The sequence below is a fragment of the Primulina tabacum genome, chromosome 2 (genome assembly GCF_025594145.1).
Source record: "Primulina tabacum isolate GXHZ01 chromosome 2, ASM2559414v2, whole genome shotgun sequence".
Lineage (NCBI taxonomy): Eukaryota > Viridiplantae > Streptophyta > Magnoliopsida > Lamiales > Gesneriaceae > Primulina > Primulina tabacum.
This window is the reverse complement of record NC_134551.1, coordinates 52,754,257-52,773,257: the sequence shown is the minus strand read 5'-3', so window position 1 is coordinate 52,773,257 and position 19,001 is coordinate 52,754,257. Positions and strand designations below refer to the sequence as shown.

Here is a 19,001-nt window from a genome sequence, read left to right as displayed (position 1 = left end):
TTGTATATATCATTCTCTCTATAGAAAAGTGAAGACATGAAAAAGTTTACACTTGACATTAGAACAGGATAACTCCAGTTATGTTTCTGTCACAAATTTTCTTGCGTAAAGCTTCTGTTTTTACATCTGCACACACAGTGGATTTGCACGTAACACTTCAGTTGCCTGCGGCGTGCGGCCATTATCAGCTCGTAAAAACTGATGCTTCAACTTACAAGTCGACATGCTTTTCGGATAAATCGATGCTAGAGCTCTTCAAGTTTGGTGAACTTAAATCAACTTGCCCATATAATCTGGAGAGGATCAAGCGTGCTATATTTTCAGCTGCAACAGCGCTCGTTTCCATGGTGCTAGCCGCATTTTCGAATGCGTTGACATAGTATAGATGATTATCGTCTAAAATGAAGGAAGCGTACTGCTCAGGTGCGTGGTAATGTGGATAAGCACCCCAGTTGATTTTGATCGTCTCCTCTCTCACACTGAAATCCGAAGTGCAAGAAGGATAGTAAGACAGACAAGAAAAGTAGTGATGATTTTGAGAAGAAAGTTGTAGCGGAGCTAAAAAATTTCTAAAACAAATGGGACAGGTATTTTCCTCTCTCGTAGTATCGCAAATATTTATGCAAGGAAAATTTACAGCTCCTTCTGTCACCAGGTACGTGAATCCGGGATCTCTCCTACAAATCAGGAATGATTAAATGAATCATGACCCTCCACCATACAATTTTCTTAACCATTTGGCTACACTCGTTTCCTCGAATGCCGCCACAGACAGAGCACATATTAAATGCCACATCTGTTCCTTCCCATTCCGAACTATTTAATATCAATGGCAAGGGCGGATCTTCATACGATACACATTTTTTAAACTTTTATGCATGATTTTTCTAAAATTGCAAGTTTTGCCCCAAAAATCCATGAAATTCCCTCATAACACGAAATCCAGGGTCGAACCCTGGATTTAATGCTACCAACGATTAGAAGGCAAGTACCGGACTGCACATTCAAATTTCAAGGCATTTCTGGTGGGCAAATTTTAAGAACACAAACAAAATGCAGTATTTGGCCGACCAGCTATTCCAGTATCAAAAGACACAATTATATAATCAAATGCTATACAAGAAATTCGAAATATACCTGAAAATTTTGTCAAGTAAGTCATCAGCCAATTCATGGCGAGAGAATACTTTGTAAGTCATATCGTTGTCATGCTGCTTGAGAATACTGATACTCGAGAAAGGTACATCAGCAGACTCTATTGTGCCAACTAATTCTGGGATGTCCTTGACCTCTTTTAGACCAAAATACACCTAATTAAAACAACTGATTAAATTATAAGAAGGAAAAAGATGAATGGGAACATGATATAACAAAAAAGATTCAAACGATGCAGTATATACTCACAGGATTTAAAACACCCCTAACAAAAGTCGCATGAGTGTGCTGCAATTTCCTAGGAGGTATAGATATTCCAGGACTGAAACGTATATTTAGTTCATCTAAGGGTGTTGCCACAACCGTAACTTGACAGCTGTAACTCTTTCCCAATGTCGAGTTAAGCTCATAAAAATCTCCTAGTTTAGAAATGGACTCTATTTCTTCATTAAGGAGCAACTGAACATCTGAACGGTCAATTAATCCAGCAGCCATCTGCCAATTTCCTCCTTTAACAGACCATAAACCACCTCCTGATCCAGCCAAGGAAACTGCACCAGCGAGTCCACTGATGTTCACGCTTTGCCCATAGTTTATTCTTGTAATAACCTACAAAAGTGAGAAAACTCTCACATTCAGCTACAAAAGACCTCAGAACATCTAAAGCTAAATGCGCTTATATTCTACAAATAGCTAACTCATAAATGGCGGAGCTAGAGGCAGGTAAGAGCGATTTCCTCCTCTTCCTCTCAAATCTCTCTTGCACTTACATATGCTTATTTATTATATATACACAACAATAATGATTTTGTTCCCTTACGGTTTTTGAATTTTTCTTTTGCCCCATGAGAGCAAAACTTCTGGTTCTGCCACGACTACTAGAGGTTCATTAGCATGACAAGCAGAAACCAAAAGCTAAAAATTCAAGATGAAGCTTAAGAGACTATCAATTCACGTGCGCTGCATTTTGAGGTCCATCTAGGCTAAGTGCTGTGAGTAAGAGTATGAAAGTATCAGGTAAGGGAAACAAGTAACTCACAGTGACGAGCTCTTGTATGAGTACAGGAGACAATCCAACTTCCACCAGTTCTTTTCCCAATGTGTGTGTAGTGAGATCGTATAGTCCCGCCCATTTAAGCATCATCTCAACACTTTCAAATATGGGCCGTGATTCAAAAACATCGTAGTACCTCAAAAATTTATTGATCATAGCCTACAATTTTACATTTCTACATCACAAGAAACTACATAACATACAATAGGAAGTTATAATAACAGCAGCTATAACAGAACTTTTCCAAAAATATAAGCTTCACTACCCAAATCCTGCGCGTTCTTGCACATTATAGCTTATTAGTTCCAAAAATACAGGAATACATACAGGAACAAGTGACAAGACATAGAGCCAATGGAATAGATAACTTCATGCTGCAGCAAGCATTGCATCAAAGTATAGTACCACGAGATATGATCATTGCACCAAAACCAGTGCTTTGAGCAGTAAAAATACACCTCACCGAGTAGAATCTTGCAAAACAAGTACCTGACAAAACAGAAACCCTACAAACAAATTTTATACCTCAACAAAAGCATTCATCCGGTAGAGAGAGAACCCATATCTCAAGCACAGTATGATCGAATTCACATACGACACGAATCGTTGAACAATAGGCAACTTGGAGTTCGAACTCAGTGTCTTGAAAACGAATTTATGGCCGTCCCAAATGCCCAGGGAGAAAGTATCCTCGTTGTTTTTGGGGTCATTTACTGAAAGATTAAGACTTTTGGTGAAATTCAACGTATGGTAATTCTTGGGGTGGAGAATGGAGGCGCCCGCCTCGAAGGTCTCTCCGGATATGGTGACGGTGGCCATACGGCCACCTACTACGCCGTTTCGCTCAAAGATTGTGACTCGATCGATCACTTGGGATTGGATGGAGGAGTAGTGGCGGAGGAAGTGGGCGACGGAGGCTCCGCCGATGCCGCTTCCTACAATGCACACCGTATGTGAATTTGGAGCGGAGCCGGAGGAATGGGATAAAAGGAGACAGAGGATTATAACTGTGATTCGATGACATTGGCTCTTCATTTTGTTAGCAAAAATCTAAGCTTCGAGTATGAATTAATCGAACTCGGATTCTGCTCCGTGATTGTAGATGACGATGAGATTGGGTTGACTTTTATTCATTCGTTGACTCGAGCAACTATGATGTTAGATTTTTTGATTGGAAATATATTTATGTTGCATTTGCTTGACTTTTTCCATCACATTTGTCAATAAATTTGGATGTCACACTGATATTTATGTAATTAAATCGCATATTTGATTTTGACAATTCAATGTTTTAGATTTGAACATGATTGTCGTAGACAAAAACTTGTGTGAGAAAATCTCACGGATCCTATTTTGTGAGACAGATAACTTATTTGGGTCATCCATGAAAAATTATTAATTTTTATGATAAGAATATTATTTTTTACTGTGAATATCGATAAGATTGATCCGTCTCACAGATAAAAATTCGTAAAATTATGTCACAAAAAACTTACTCGTTGTCATATCATTATAAATTACTTGAAAAATAAAAAATCTTACTAAATAATTTTTACATACAAATTCAGTGATATTGTATTTTTTTAATCAAAAAACCTACTCCCTCAAGTTATTATCACATGAAGAACCGGCTATTTAAAATTCAAATATTGTTTGCTAAATTTTAATTTTTGCAAAAAAGTAATAATTAATTTTTGCTGATTTAGTTTTTTAAAGAAAAATCCCCAAATCAACAAGAAGTAGCTCAATCTTGGCTGCATCCCACAAATACATAGAATGTTTATGCGGGACGGTGTTCCTTGGCTGCATCCTACAAATATATCCAATACCTCTTCAAGATGTACTGTAAATGTTCTTTGTGCACATAGCTGCTAGTGGGTGTCTTACTTGTCTGCTGTATTTTTAGGTGTCTTTACTTTTTTTCTTCTGTCAGTGGATCTAAATAAAAATTGCTGGTCTGTTTTCATAAACACATGAAAACTCCCATAAAAATTGAAAAACAAAAACTGAGACCTAGCATGCCACATCAAGATGTTATCACGTCCTGGCAACCAAGAGGTTATTTTCAGGAGAAATACTGAAGGGAACATATTTTACGAGATGGGATTTCAGCCCTTGTGACTCCAGCCACATCAACCTCCCAACATCGATGATATCCTTGCACATGAATCCCAACGCTGCCCGATCTGTGGGCTGCATCTGCCTTATTATTTCTTCAACCGCACATAAGTCAGAGTCCGGAAAATTTTCCTTCTTTTCCCACCTAAATTACAAGAAAGAAATGATCATCATACACTAGCGAACACGAGAGATCCGCAAATGAATATGTGTGTGTGTGTGCGCCCGCGCGCGCGCAACTGCTTCATCAAAACTGTTGTACGCATGAGTCGTCCATGCAGAGAGGTGATTGTCCACAATAGAACGCCTGTTGGAACAAGTGAGACAAGCAGAGTGAATAATGTAAACGACTAATGCTATACATGATTTCAAGTTGGGCTGAGTGATCCGTAACAGAAAATTCTGAGCCATGATCTGCATCAACTGCCCAACTGGTAAACCATGAAATCACGTGAAAATCTTCCTTGGTGAAACCCAAATCAGAAAAGTATCTCTTGTCTGCAGGTTGTCAATTGGCCATGTGTCACCATATACTGATACTCCAAATGAAGAGGAAAAGAAGATAAATGAAACAGGAGAATTTCGATTGTTACTTATATAAGTTTTCCAAAGACAGAGATGATGGCAACATGTTGCTATAGCTATGGCTTTCAGATAACTGGCTTCGGACTGAGTAGTAGTGTTATCTTCAGCTTGTGGGCTAACGCAGCACCTTAAGGTTGCATCTAAACCAAAATTGCACTACTCAAGAAACCTATATATGGCAATGAATAAGAGTTGCTAATTAAAAAAAATTACCTGTCGCTGGCCCACAGAGATGTTTGCCGATGGCTAAATACTCGGCTCCCTGTAAAGCCTCTACAGCCTTCAAGTTCAGATCTTCAACTGCAGCAGTTAAAGAATTAATATCATCAAAAACAAAACATTCACAGTAACATATTTAAATGAACTTAGTTGAATTTATACAAGTATCTCTTCACTGCTATGTTGATATCTTATCGGGGATTCAATTTTGAAGAGTTAGATTAACAATAACAGTTCTAAGAGGACCAATTTACAAAAGACTGATCAGAAGTATGAGATAAAAGTTTGAACATGCACAAAAATATAAGTAGGGTTGCTAGAAAGCGAAAAAACCTAACCCCATAAACTTCAAAATTTCAAGTCTAAGAGGAACTAATCAATCAAGTGCCAGCATGGATTTAAACATGTGAAAATTTCATAAAATTATTAAACAGAAAAAAGATCAGCGTTTAAGTTCTCAGCACAGACTGCAGACAGTAAGCACCTGATGCAGATGCAGTATCTAATTACAGTAGATATGATTTTGTTTCAGCTTAAAATACATCACACAAGTTGTATGGTAGAACCACATCTCCGTGGCCACGGTTCATACAGGTGTTGCAGTATTAATGTAATTCTGTATTACATTAATTTGGACTAGACCATTTGGATCACACCAAAATATTTGAATGATGAGTTTTACTGCATCAGCAAAAGTGACACGCACCGACGCACGAGTAATTTTGCTCTGGTTTTCAGGCAATTGACATGCCCAATTCTATGCATTCCACAAATGAGAAATAAACCTAGTGGAAAAACAAGCTTCCACAAGTTAAAAAGGTCTAGATATTGACATAATACAATTACCAAGTTGGGAACAGCATTGAAGTTACATTAATAGGTTGTGTTCTATGAGTCACACGATTAAGGTTCTATCATTGACTTGTGAACGAAGGAAAATGCACGCTGGTACTGAACATGTGTTTGGTCATTGAGAGAGAGAAAAACTTGCTAAGAAATTTGATGCCAACTTTGGTTCTTTTAAAGTTCTCATCTCCTTCTCGAGCCACCGCAGTCATTTCCTAGAGCCAATATTTTCAATCATAATTGTGACATGCAAGTTTACACTGCATACTGCGAACAGATTGCACCAGAACAGAAGCATAGATATTAACCAAAGATAAGGAAACTCTCGGCTGACACAGTTATACAAAAAGGTCAAGCAACAAAATGCAATCATAAAAATGAAATCATAACACTTGCACACAATCGCAAAGATTCACTCAAACATGAACGCAATGACCTTCAAGTATAGATAAGATCTCTTTAAAAGAAGCGTTTTATAGGGTTATTAGTCGAATAAGTATTTCATTGATTGACTACACAGTTTCAATTGACATTGTGTAAATACAAAATAAATCAGAAAACACAGAAGAAAATGTCTTGGGATTCATAAAAGGAGGATTTGAAACCTTACTGTCTATTCTCAACCGCTCTAGTATTAAGGTCTCTTTCTGTCGCAAACTCCGATCAGCCTAATAAAAATAATTCACAATTTCACATCAAAGGTTAAAAAACATTGTCTTAGCAGAGCAAATCACAGGAAAAAAAGAGGCATGCCAACTAAATACCCCAATCATCATTGCAATTAAACCATGAGATAATTACGCAGAATTTCGTTCCAAAAATGAGTGCTTAACATATGGATTTCAGATTAACTTACCTTCAGCTTATATGACTTTCGCTCTACCAACACCACCTTCTTGATCCCATAACAATCAGAGAGCATCTGTGTCAAGTACCCCCTCCCAGCTCCAAACTCAACCACCGCAGGAATATCATTATGATTCTCAGACCCTTTGCTGGAATCACACTGGCCATTACAACTTGAATGAGATTGTTTGAACGCCCCAAATTCTTCTAAATTCCCAAGAATTGACGCCTGCTGCAACACATGTTTCTCCTGATATGGTAATTTCCTAGAAAAAAACAGATAATAATCTATTACAGTGGAAGTTAACACTGTTAATGAGCAGAAAATGAGTAGATGTTGGAATTCATTAAATACTTGTCGATTTCTTGATGGGTCCATATACTACAAGCTCCAGGAATCTTGTAAGAACTTGGAATATTACTGCATAATGAAAAATGCACGGACTTGATTTTAGCAACCAACGCAGAGAATTCAAGGCCGGTCATCGCGTAAACGGCATTCCTTTTCATCTGCGGAGTAAGGATAGATTCATAAACAGAAACTTTCTCTACTTCATCATTTTCATACTCATCACCCGCATTAATGCCCTTCTGGTAGAAAGGTTGAAGTTCAAGCGACTGCATCCTCTTCAGCAACGGGCATCTATTTAAGTGGCTTTTGAGATTTTCATGAAGCACGGAGCTACACCAGGCAAAACAATGTTCAGAGCATATCACTGCATACCTAGCATATGTTATAAGGGGGACCCAAGGGACTATAGGAAGCAGGGAACCCGGAACCAAGTTTCAACTGATTTTTTTCTTAAATATAAGCCCTTCAAGGTCTTTGTCCACAAAATAATAAATTCATGTGTCCTCCAGCGCATAAATGGAGCAAGTAGTAAAGAGAAACAATAAAACGCGCAATGCAGATAAAGGGTTTACTGAGAAGGATCGATAGGGCAAGGAATCCACTGAGCATGAGACCTCTGGGTGTGATTTCCGCAGAATCTAAACCATTGAAATAAAGTAATCAACAACAGAATGGTTGCACGTCGATATTTGCAAATTAGAGGACGAGATAGATCTTACGGAGAATCAAGTAGAGGAGAATTTGCACACTGCCTGTTCTTCTTGGGGAGCCAGAATTTGCAGCGATTCACCATTTTCTCTTCGTTATCGCTCTAAACCCTAGCTGCTCAGATAGTTGGTGTTTTTCTATTGTGTTGTGCTACTATTTCTCCGACTTTAATTTTATTTTCCTAGAGGCAAAACTTGGAAATGGTTAGCTTACGCTTGATTACAGAATGTTCTTCGTTGTTTGACTGAATTGATAAAAAATAAATAAATAAATTCCTCAAATATTTCGGAAAGTTCTTCCTCTAGGAAAGTACTGAAAAGGGCTCTCTTTTTATTTCTTTTAGTCATGTAAAGTTTTCATCTTGGAAAATAAAAAGGGGAGAGCTGTCAGCTGAGAGAGGGACAGATGGAGACAGGGGTTATTGTCCTGTATGAAGTATTACAGTATTACTACTTTCATTCATTCGAAGAGGATTAAGAATGAAATCACATTCAGGGGTAGAATGAAGACTGAGGAAACAGGATTGGAGAGAAAGGAAACTCAAAATTCTACGTTGAATGCCCGAATGCTAAAGCCCTTTATGATGATCTTGCAACATAAGTTACACTTTCAAAATTACTGGATCAACTACGAATCAATATTTTTCTACAGCACTTTTTCTATAAAAAAAATTTAGTGTGCAGATGATTTCCTATCGATTGCGTGAATAGGTGACCAGGTTCCATTTTTACCACGCCAAAGTCTTGCCACCAAAATTTAGTCTAGTGTTATGTTCGTTTATTTCTCATTTTGAGAAGCCAACACTCCATCCACCTTTTGAACATTTTCATCGCATTCATTTCTTTAACAAGTAACTCGCTGAAAATATTTCACTACCTCGTGGCAATGCAATTTGTCATCTCGTAGAATGGTTTAGTAACATTAACAAGAATGTTTTGGCAGCAATAAAATCAATACATTAAGTTTTTTCAAAAACAAACAGAAGTACTACATTTATTACAACAATTATACACACCGATAGTTTAACCCTGCGTTATTATTTCTTCATCCGGTGGAATGACGGCCAATAAAGAGTACTTCACACGAAGTGATATTTTACCCTTATCTACCATGAGCCGAGCACCCGAGACCACCCAGTACCCAGGAGCGTTCTGTGGCCCTCTAGTCATTTCTGTGGTGTCAACAAATCTAAGAAGTTTGGGAGTTTGCGCAGGCACTGGGGGGCCTTCAGGATATAAAGCAGAGTTGACATTAACATCAGATGGATTCGGAGGAGGTTTCTGACTAGTCGAAAAGCGAGTACTAATTATAGTTGAAATTATTCCAGACTTGTGAGACGAGGCTGGGGAACCATCCCACTCTGCTATCCTCACAACCGTAGCACTAGTAACCCTGGAAAAATGCAGGCGTAAAAAGAGCACATTTTTCATACCAGATTCCTTAACTTCAAACTGTGCACCAGTGACTATACAATGATCATCATCGGACTCAACAGGTTCTGTGCATATATGGGAAAAACTCTTCCCTTGGACCTTCTCATAATACCTACGGTCATCAGAGTTACTACTGTGTCTGCCAGATTCATTACGAAGTTGAAAGCTTTTCGGCAAGGAGGACAAGTGCTGCAAATGGATAGCTAAGCAATTACTTCTCTTTCCTTCCAAATATAGTCGCAGGCCAGTGACCGGTAGGTTTCCCACTTCCACCTGTCAAGTCATTTTGCCACACAATGGATGCGACCCAATTATCAGCAACCTCAGTGCATGCAATAGTACAAATATATGATGATAAAGAATGTGAAATGATCAAAGCTTAAAGCAATCAATTCAACAAATGATCAGATTAAATGCATCTCAAAGTCTGCCCAACATCTGTTTAGCAATGGAAGAGCGCAAGGCCCATTTCTGCAAGTTTTCTCTACCATATGATGCGTTACAAAATTGGCAACTCGCATGTTAAAAGCTAGTCTCAATACTGAATTAGGATTCATGTCCGTATATCTGTTGGGAACTTTATGCTGTCAAGTGCTCGAAAACCTACTTAAATTCTATGCTGAAACTCGAAAACCTACTTAAATTTTATACTGAAACATTCCGTTGCTGAAAGACTTCAGAAAGGCTCGGAAGATGTAAATCTAATCAACAACCGGAACTGCAATTCATGAGTTATTTTGGACGGATGGAATGCAGAATATGTTGGACCACATCTAAAGACAAACTACGAGATTATCTGTCTGTTGTGATATTTTTACACTATTTCAGAATAGAGAGGCCAAACATGAGTACTTGTCAATAATTCTGATTGATAGCAATTGTGAAGGATCAGAATACGATTGTAGGAAGAACTGATTGGCCTTTCACTTTATAAAGATAGCAAAATTATCATAATGGTATCGCCCATGAACGGGATTTCTTCACATTATCTATTTTTCTTATGATGACATGAAAATACCTATTTGCTTTTATTTAGTTACGACTCTCATCTTTTTGTTAAACTCTTCTGGCTATTCAACAATTCACAAATTAATTCATGGAAACACATGGGATGGCCATGTTTAAGGGCTCCTTGGTCCTCCACAAGAAGTTAGCTATATATGTTTGTCATATTTCTTTCTATTTGATTTATTTTCAACAACCACCTCACCCAGTCATTTAAAAGTGACAAAAACAGGAAGTGAAGCACTGTATTTGTTAGAATCTTCCTTGCACCAATCGTAAGCGGGTCAAACTGATGGTTATGAAAATCAGCACTAGAAACATATACTGGTACGCAGACCGGACTAGATTTGTTAGGCGTCACAGGCACTAGTCAATCAAAACCCCCAACCCCCCCACTTAGTTTGACCATGGAACTACACGATCCTGGAAATAAACAATTCCTTGTTAGAATTCCACATAGCAATTACCCTCTCTGATTGATATAGCTCCTTTATTTGCCATAATTTGTTTATCAAGAAAAAGGTGTGCAGCAAGAGCGAAGGACTATATAATAAAAAAGTCAGAGGTTTAAATAGAGCACATTTCATCCATGCTGCTCAACTCCCTGGTGATCCCATTCCTGAACAAACAGGAGCCAAACTTTAGGTGAAGGCTAGTCAAGTCACCTTTAAAGGATCAAAGAATGCAGATATTCCACATCAGTCCACAACTGATTCAGTTTCCTTTTGGCAAGATCAAATAGAGCTTGATTATTCCGGCCCTGCAACCATTGCTAGGTACTACAACCAGTTTCAAACCAGAAAATTTGCTCTCTGTAGGCCATTTGAAGTTGAAAGTTGTCATCGTTAAAATAGTGTCATTCAATCATCAGCACAGTAATCGAGTGTGAGGGCCAAGAAGGGGAAGAAACTTGTAAATAAATGCTATTACTAATGGCTGACAAGGAGGGATAACCTCAAAAATAAAAGCGGATTTTTATACTTGAGATAATTCACACCTTAAATGTAGGAAAAAGGACACTCTTTTTCATCCATCAAAAGCACATGCACTACCATCACCATGAGGTTAAATTGAAACTTAAAAAGATTAAAACTCAGGAGAAGTTACCTCGTTAGTATCGACATAAAGCTTCGGACCCATCAAACTGAACTGCAAAGATGCTCCACCTTGCTGTTTCCTATCAGGACCAAGAGCAAGGTCACCAAATACAGGTGCCCACTGCTTTGGGAGTTGAAATTCCAAAAATTGATAAAGCTCTTCTATTGGTGGTTTATCTGCAAGAGAAGCAGCAGTTTAATGCCTATACACTATGGTATTCTATGTTCCATGAGAAGATACTCAACCTGACAATTAGGTTAATAATAATCTGCTGATGGCAGTAACATTGCCCTGTTTTGTTTTGGCAAACCAATACTTAGGACTCAAAACAAAGACAAATTAATTGCCAACTTTGACAAACTGACACCAATTGCCACCACCTTAAGGCGAATTTTTGACCATTTTTAAGCTGTTGACATTCATTGATAAAAACATGTAACGTCATTAAGATATAAGCTGAAAATTTGAACTGCAAGGTTTCTGATAACATGATTTTCCGAAAGCTCGGAACAGGCATTATATCTTCTCAAGTTTGCAGCATTAGGTCTTGACATTTTCAGTAAGCGTGTGAAATTTTAAAAGATGCCAGAAATTTATCAAGTATAATGATACTTATTGCTTACAACGCAAATATAGATTGATGGCGTGACCCAAGAATCCACTCCCGTCAATTCCACTCAAAAGTGATGAAATCGGAATAAAAGACATTGATATCACTTCAGGCTCAAGCTGAACAGTTTGACACCACTTGTTATGAGGAATATTCCTGCTGCTGCTTCCGCCTCGCCTCCTCCAGAAGACAGTAATTTCCTGGAATTTTCATTATGAAAATTATGCCTACCAACAAGGAAATAACTACCACAATAAAATTCCAGCAGCGCAAGTCTCCAATAAGGAATGAGTTGTGCAATGAATATTGTCTAAGTTGATGGATCTTATAACAAAAGCAATGTAACTTATCTAGGGATTACCTTTTCGTTGGAGCGAAAACTTGGTGTTCCGGGATCCAAGAACGTAAATTTGCTTCCATTACTCTCATTCTGAAACGAATTAAACAGATGTATTTAACTATAGGAATTTTTACATGAGGATGCTTCTTAAATTACTAAATAAGAAACCAAAATCTTGTAACAGGTTTCGACCACTAAAGGCTTTTCTTCCAAACGGTAATAAATTCTTTGATTTTCCAAGAAAAAGGATTATAGAACTTGATGCACTAAATTGAATAAAATCAACTAAAAATTCAAACTTTCGTCATATTATTGCTGATTTAATTCGGACAGTTCATCTATTTTATAGGTCTTGCGTAATTTAAGACTACCTTTGAAACCCTGCCCCCATACAATCCTCATAAAGTTGGCATGATAATGTACTTATGTTAACTTCAACACAACCTTGCTATTAATATGCTGGAGCAACATGGAAACCTTATTAAAATTCAGCGATGAATTTCATACATAATGTGCTACTTTATGACAAGGCACTCCCATCTACTGGAATAGTCCAAAAGATGGTCTTATGACTTGATAACATTACAAAAACATTGTGTCACAAACATGTGGTGATAGAAGGATAAATTTTTAAATCTAACCATTTCACCGCCATAAGATTTCTCAGGATACAAGCCAGATTGTCCACTTGCATCACTAAACCTCTTGTCTGCCACCTCCTTCAATTTTTTCTGTATCTCAATGGGTTGAAGAGGCGATGAATACTGTTGCTTTACATAGATAACATCCTTTCCCCCCATTTTCACACCAACAATGACATGTGTACCATATTTTTCAATAAACCTAAAAAGGTATTTTCAAAAGCTTAATTTCTCTAACAGAAAGATTGTACCTTAGGCAAATGATTAATCAGCACATGTAAATCATAATAAAATCTTCAAATAAAGATATATCAGTATGCAGTCAATCGGGGATAGAAGGATCGTGCAACTTAGCAATGTTGACAGCCACCAGAAATCATGGCAATTAAATGAATGGAAAATGAAATCAGAAAACTTCACTACTTATGACGTGTTCTAATTTTGTGTGTATATTTCATACTATCATTTCCCATTAAAAAGCAACACCATTCTTGTCCTAGGCATATCAGAACAATTAAAGGGCCAGTCCCTTAATTCAAACATCTTGAGTGAGAGTAAATACGTGTATTCATGTTTCAGTGATGTACATGTAAGAGAAATGAGGTTTCATGCTCGCCTTGTCAATGCAGCAGGATCCCATGATGATGGAACAGCTTGTTTGACATGATCACAAAGCGTCACTTGGGACTTTTCCAATGCAATGCTGTAGAGGGTGATGAAGACCCCATCAAAAGCAAGGGATTTTGTGAAAGCAGCATCTTTTTGCCAACAACCTGTGAACTCAAACGCTGCGTTGAAGTGGCCAGTCGGGATTTTACCAGAAAGTGATAATTCCTGGTTGAACTGCTCTGACATCTAAAGTCGAGATAGTGTGTTAATCACAAACTCAAAGACGAAATTCAGCTACTTCTCAAAATAACTATGATGAGAAATACATCTAATCCAAGGAATCAATGTAGCAAAAAAGAATGCAGGTTTCAGCTCTTATAATAAACAATTATAAAGACTTCCTTCTTTAACGAGTTCCAGCTCTCATAGCTAAGAATTGCTGTAAAACTCGAACGATTTAAAAGATATTACAAGGGAGGACCAAGAGTATAGCTGGTCAGCGGTAAAATGGCCAATTAATACATTTTGGCAGTCAAGTGGTAGTTTTACAAAACGTGTGGATAAAAATATTGTTCTAAAGATACCTGCTGGAAAGGAAGGATGTCGGAGCTGAACCGCATGCGCTCGCCTTTATCACAGTTGATGGACTTGGAAACGTTCTGGACCAAAATACCTCCGGGAACCGCTATATCCCGGACCCGATCATGGTCCATAGCGATCAACCTCGAGCCCTCTTTCGTGGGAAGTTGATTCTTACAGTACTTAAACCGCAGGTCCAACGTCAAATCATAGCCCAAACCAATGCACTGCACGGCCTCCTCGGCCGCCGCCCTCAGCCTCAACAAAGTCTCATTCTTGCTACTACTGTTCGCCATAACTCGACAAGAAAAAGTCTTTATCTATCAACCGGCTATATTTCTTCAGGAAATTACTCAACCATAACAACAAATTGAAAATCGTTGAAGAGATCAACTGGGTTGTTGGTTTGCCTAATATTACTTAATCGGCACAGAGGTTTGGGAATATGATGGAGGCAAGTTGTGCTTTTGAGTTGAAATATGTGGACTAGTCAACAAGGAGCAGGCACAGTTGATTGTTGAAAAGGTTGATCCACTGGAGGATCAATTTTTCACAGAAGATTAGTACGTAAAATTGATATTAATATTTATTAACATATAAATGCAGGACTTAAAATTCCGAGTCTGAGTTAGGTAAATTGTTAATAATGAAACCACACATCGAGGGCCAACGGTGGCGGGAAGTCAACACGCAGATGCCGCCGCCGAGTCTTCGTACCGGGCCGGCGGGCCAACAAATAGCGGGTGGAGTGTGAACGAACATACACTATAAATTTCCTTCTGGAATTTTTTTTTAAAAAAAACAGTATTATTGGAAAATAATATTTAAAATATGTGTATTGAATATTTGAATGTTAAATATTTGAATGTTGAAAATAAGAGTTGTAAATATTGAAAATTAGTGTGTGATGATGTAGGTAATGGTGTATTTTATTTTTGGATTATTTGTAAAGATTTCCTATAAATAGATCTCTCATTTGTGAAGAAAATCACAATTGAGTAGAGAGAAAAATATTATAAAGTGTGTAGTTTGGTAAATTTTGAGAGTTTGAGATTTTTACTTTTTACCATAAATTTTTACTTTTTCACAACACGTTATCAGCACGAAGCTCTAAAAGTCCTACATATTTTTCCAATCTCCAAACAGAAGAAAAAGGTAACAAAAATAATTATATTTATTTTACTGTTATTTATTTATTATGTATTTATTTAATATACAATATAATGTTATTATTAGAAATAATAAAAATAAATTTTTCATAAACTTGTTATAAATCCTGGGAGGATGTTAAGACGACATCCCACACTCCCGGTAAGGGATACGACAAGTATAAAAGCCTATAAGGTTTTTAAACAAAATAAATTATGACACTCATTATAATATTATGATATGATATACATAATTATTTAAACATGTCTAATATTATATATATCATATTATTACCATAAAATTATACAAATACATACCTTTATTTTTTTTGTACCCCAACGGTCATAAATGGTAAAAAACGGCTAGTTTTTGCCCTATAAATATGATCTCACAAACACATTCCATCACTCCAACTTTCTCTTCTTCTCTAATAATTATTCATCATCAAATTTTTCGAAGAAAAAAGAAGATGGCTTTCTCAAGGATATTTTTAATTATTTTGGTTCACGAGTCTTGTATTTATCGGAGAATATCATCCTCGTGTGTTTTCTTTATTTTTACAAATACTTGTACTTGTTGTTTATCCGTTACTTTGTATTGCAATAATTATTAACTAATAAAATGCATCGTAATTTTTTTTAGTACCACCATGTCAAATTTAACAAAGCTCGAATTTGTTGCGCTCGACATCACGGGAAAGAATTATATGCCATGGACTCTAGATGTAGAAATGCATCTTGAGTCATTGGGTCTAAGCGAGACCATTAAAGAAAATGGCATATGCACGTCACAAGAAAAGGCAAGAGCCATGATATTTTTGCGTCGACATCTCGACGATGGATTGAAATGTGAATATCTGACTGAAAAAAATCCCATGGCTTTGTGGAAGGGATTAAAAGAAAGATTCGAACATATAAGAGAAGTTATACTTCCGACCGCCCGGGATGAATGAAATACATTGAGATTCCAAGACTTTAAAAAAGTCAGTGATTACAATTCGGCGATGTATAGAATAATCTCGCAATTAAAATTTTGTGGACATGAGGTCACAGAATCTGAGATGCTTGAAAAAACATTTTCCACGTTTCATGCATCAAATATTACTCTACAACAACAATATAGAGTACGTGGATTCGCGAGATATTCTGAACTCATCGTCTGTCTTCTTGTGGCGGAAAAAAACAACGAGCTATTAATGAGAAATCATCAGTCCCGACCCACTGGATCAACAGCATTTCCAGAAGTAAATGCTGTAAGTAAAAATGAATTTAAACCTGGAAACCAAAATCAAATTCAAAGACAAGGTTTTGGTCGAGGTCGAGGTCGTGGACGTGGACGTGGAATTGGCCGTGGTCGTGGTCAAGGCCGTGGTTTTGAAAATAATCGAGATAGTTATTTTTATAACTCATCTCAAAAGAACGTCCCAAACCATCCACAGAAAAGGCATCATGAGAATACAAGTGTTAATGAGAAGCACTCAAAAAGATATGAAAGTTCTTGTTACAGATGTGGTACTCCGGGACATTGGTCCAAAGTTTGTCGAGCCCCTGAGCACCTTTGTAAACTTTATAAAGAATCATTAAAGGGGAAAGAAAAGGAGACCAACTTCACTGAACGCAGTGACCGTTTGAGTGATTCAACTCATTTTGATGCTGGTGATTTTATGAATGATTTCTCTGGAAATGATCAATATGTTGGTGGGATAGAAATGAACAATATTGATGCTGCAGATTTTCTCAACGATTTCTCTGAAAATGAACAATATAATGGTAGAATATAAATGTACAATAATCTATTTTTCATGTATTCATAGAATAATGTTTTATTGTATAATTATGATTTGTGTTATATTTAAATATATATTGCAAGTAATTTATTTCATTGCATATTTTTTTGAAGTTCAAATATGGAAAATGCTATGAGCAAAGCTGAAGTTTGCATACCCGATAGTGGTACAACGCACACTATCCTCCGAGATAAAAGATATTTCTTGGAACTAAAACCAACAAAAACAACGGTGAATACAATATAAGGTCCTGTAGACTTGATTAAAGGATGTGGTAAAGCACAATTTTTGTTACCTAATGGTACAAAATTTTTGATCAATGATGCTTTATATTCACCACAATCGAAAAGAAATTTTTTGAGTTTTAATGATATATATTCCCATGGGTATGATACTCAAACAATGAATGAAGGAAATGAGAAATATATGTGTCTTATCACATATAAATCAGGAAAGAAATATGTGATTGAAAAACTACCAATGCTCCCTACTGGATTGCATTATACACATATAAGTCTCATTGAATCAAACATGGTAGTAGATAATTCTTCAATATTAACCAATTGACATGATCGATTAGGACATCCTGGTTCAACAATGATGCGAAGAATTATAGAAAATACACATGGTCATCCACTGAAAGACCAGAAGATCTTTCAGAATAATAAGTTTCAATGTAAAGCATGTTCTCTTGGAAAACTTATTATAAGACCATCGCCAGCCAAAATCCAAACTGAATCACCAATGTTTCTTGAACATATTCAAGGTGATATTTGTGGACCAATCCATCCACCATGTGGACCATTCAGATACTTTATGGTATTAATTGATGCCTCCAGCAGATGGTCACATGTATGTTTATTGTCAACTCGAAATGTTGCATTTGCAAGATTACTTGCTCAAATAATAAAATTGAGGAATCAATTTCTCGATTATACAATCAAGAAAATTAGACTTGATAATGCTGGTGAATTTACTTCCCAAACTTTCAATGATTATTGTATGTCTATGGGAATCATTGTTGAGCATCCTGTTGCTCATGTACATACACAGAATGGATTGGCTGAATCATTGATTAAACGTCTGCAAATGATTGCTAGACCAATGATTATGAAAACAAAGCTTCCTATTTCTATATGGGGACATGCAATTTTACACGCTGCTTCATTAATTCGCATCAGACCAAGTGCATATCATAAATACTCCTCATTGCAGCTTGCATTTGGTAAAGAACCAGACATTTCTCATCTGAGAATTTTTGGATGTATGGTGTATGTGCCTATTGCACCACCGCAACGAAAGAAAATGGGACATCAAAGAAAGGTTGGAATTTATATCGGTTATGATAGTCCATCAATCATTCGATATCTTGAACCTCAGACAGGCGACGTGTTCACAGCACATTTTGCTGATTGTCATTTTAATGAGGAAATCTTCCCAATGTTAGGGGGAGAACAGAAACATACCGAAAAGGAAATTACATGGTATGTATCATCATTGTTACATCTGGATCCAAGAACAAAACAATGTGAAAAAGATGTACAACAAATTGTACACTTGCAAAGAATAGCAAATCAAATACCAGATGCATTTGCAGACACGAAAGGGGTAACTAAATCATATATACATGCTGCAAATGCCCCTGCTCGAATTGAAATTCCAAAGAAACAAATGGAAGATACTCATGATGTCATTAAACGCCTGAAGCGTGGAAGGCCAGTCGGTTCTAAGGATAAAAATCCTCGAAAAAGAAAATTCATAGAGAAACACGATGATCACAAAATAAAGAATGACGTTTCTGAAGAAACACATGATGATCACAAAATAGAGAATGATGTTCCTGAAGAAACACATGATGATGAAAATGT

The 19,001-nt window shown here is 36.9% G+C and overlaps 3 protein-coding genes across 5 annotated transcripts; all 3 read right to left on the bottom strand.

Annotated features, from left to right (window-relative positions):
• Nucleotides 1-37: 37 nt before the first annotated feature.
• On the bottom strand, nt 38-3,374 carry LOC142536902 (farnesylcysteine lyase-like). 2 transcript variants are annotated; one of them, XM_075642302.1, is made up of 5 exons: nt 2,735-3,371; nt 2,195-2,368; nt 1,405-1,764; nt 1,138-1,310; nt 38-479 (listed from the first exon to the last, which is right to left on the bottom strand). In XM_075642302.1, the coding sequence occupies exons 1-5, from the start codon at nt 3,242-3,244 to the stop codon at nt 212-214; spliced, it is 1,485 nt and encodes a 494-aa protein (XP_075498417.1). In that variant the 5' UTR covers nt 3,245-3,371; the 3' UTR covers nt 38-211. The 2 variants fall into 2 exon arrangements, with proteins under 2 accessions (XP_075498417.1, XP_075498418.1); XM_075642303.1 differs by lacking the exon at nt 2,195-2,368 and having other exon boundaries at nt 2,735-3,374.
• Nucleotides 3,375-4,044: 670 nt separating this feature from the next.
• Nucleotides 4,045-8,162, bottom strand: LOC142536901 (uncharacterized). The gene is made up of 9 exons (XM_075642301.1): nt 7,895-8,162; nt 7,748-7,813; nt 7,179-7,505; nt 6,834-7,089; nt 6,588-6,645; nt 5,126-5,212; nt 4,921-5,052; nt 4,690-4,825; nt 4,045-4,472 (listed from the first exon to the last, which is right to left on the bottom strand). The coding sequence occupies exons 1-9, from the start codon at nt 7,966-7,968 to the stop codon at nt 4,247-4,249; spliced, it is 1,362 nt and encodes a 453-aa protein (XP_075498416.1). The 5' UTR covers nt 7,969-8,162; the 3' UTR covers nt 4,045-4,246.
• Nucleotides 8,163-8,748: 586 nt separating this feature from the next.
• Nucleotides 8,749-14,957, bottom strand: LOC142536900 (MACPF domain-containing protein At4g24290-like). Of its 2 annotated transcripts, XM_075642300.1 has the most exons (8): nt 14,857-14,944; nt 14,204-14,732; nt 13,627-13,865; nt 13,011-13,212; nt 12,391-12,459; nt 12,043-12,229; nt 11,429-11,595; nt 8,749-9,589 (listed from the first exon to the last, which is right to left on the bottom strand). In XM_075642300.1, exons 2-8 carry the CDS (start codon nt 14,492-14,494, stop codon nt 8,906-8,908), a joined length of 1,839 nt encoding a protein of 612 aa, XP_075498415.1. In that variant the 5' UTR covers nt 14,495-14,732; nt 14,857-14,944; the 3' UTR covers nt 8,749-8,905. The 2 variants fall into 2 exon arrangements, with proteins under 2 accessions (XP_075498415.1, XP_075498414.1); XM_075642299.1 differs by having other exon boundaries at nt 14,204-14,957.
• Nucleotides 14,958-19,001: the final 4,044 nt, after the last annotated feature.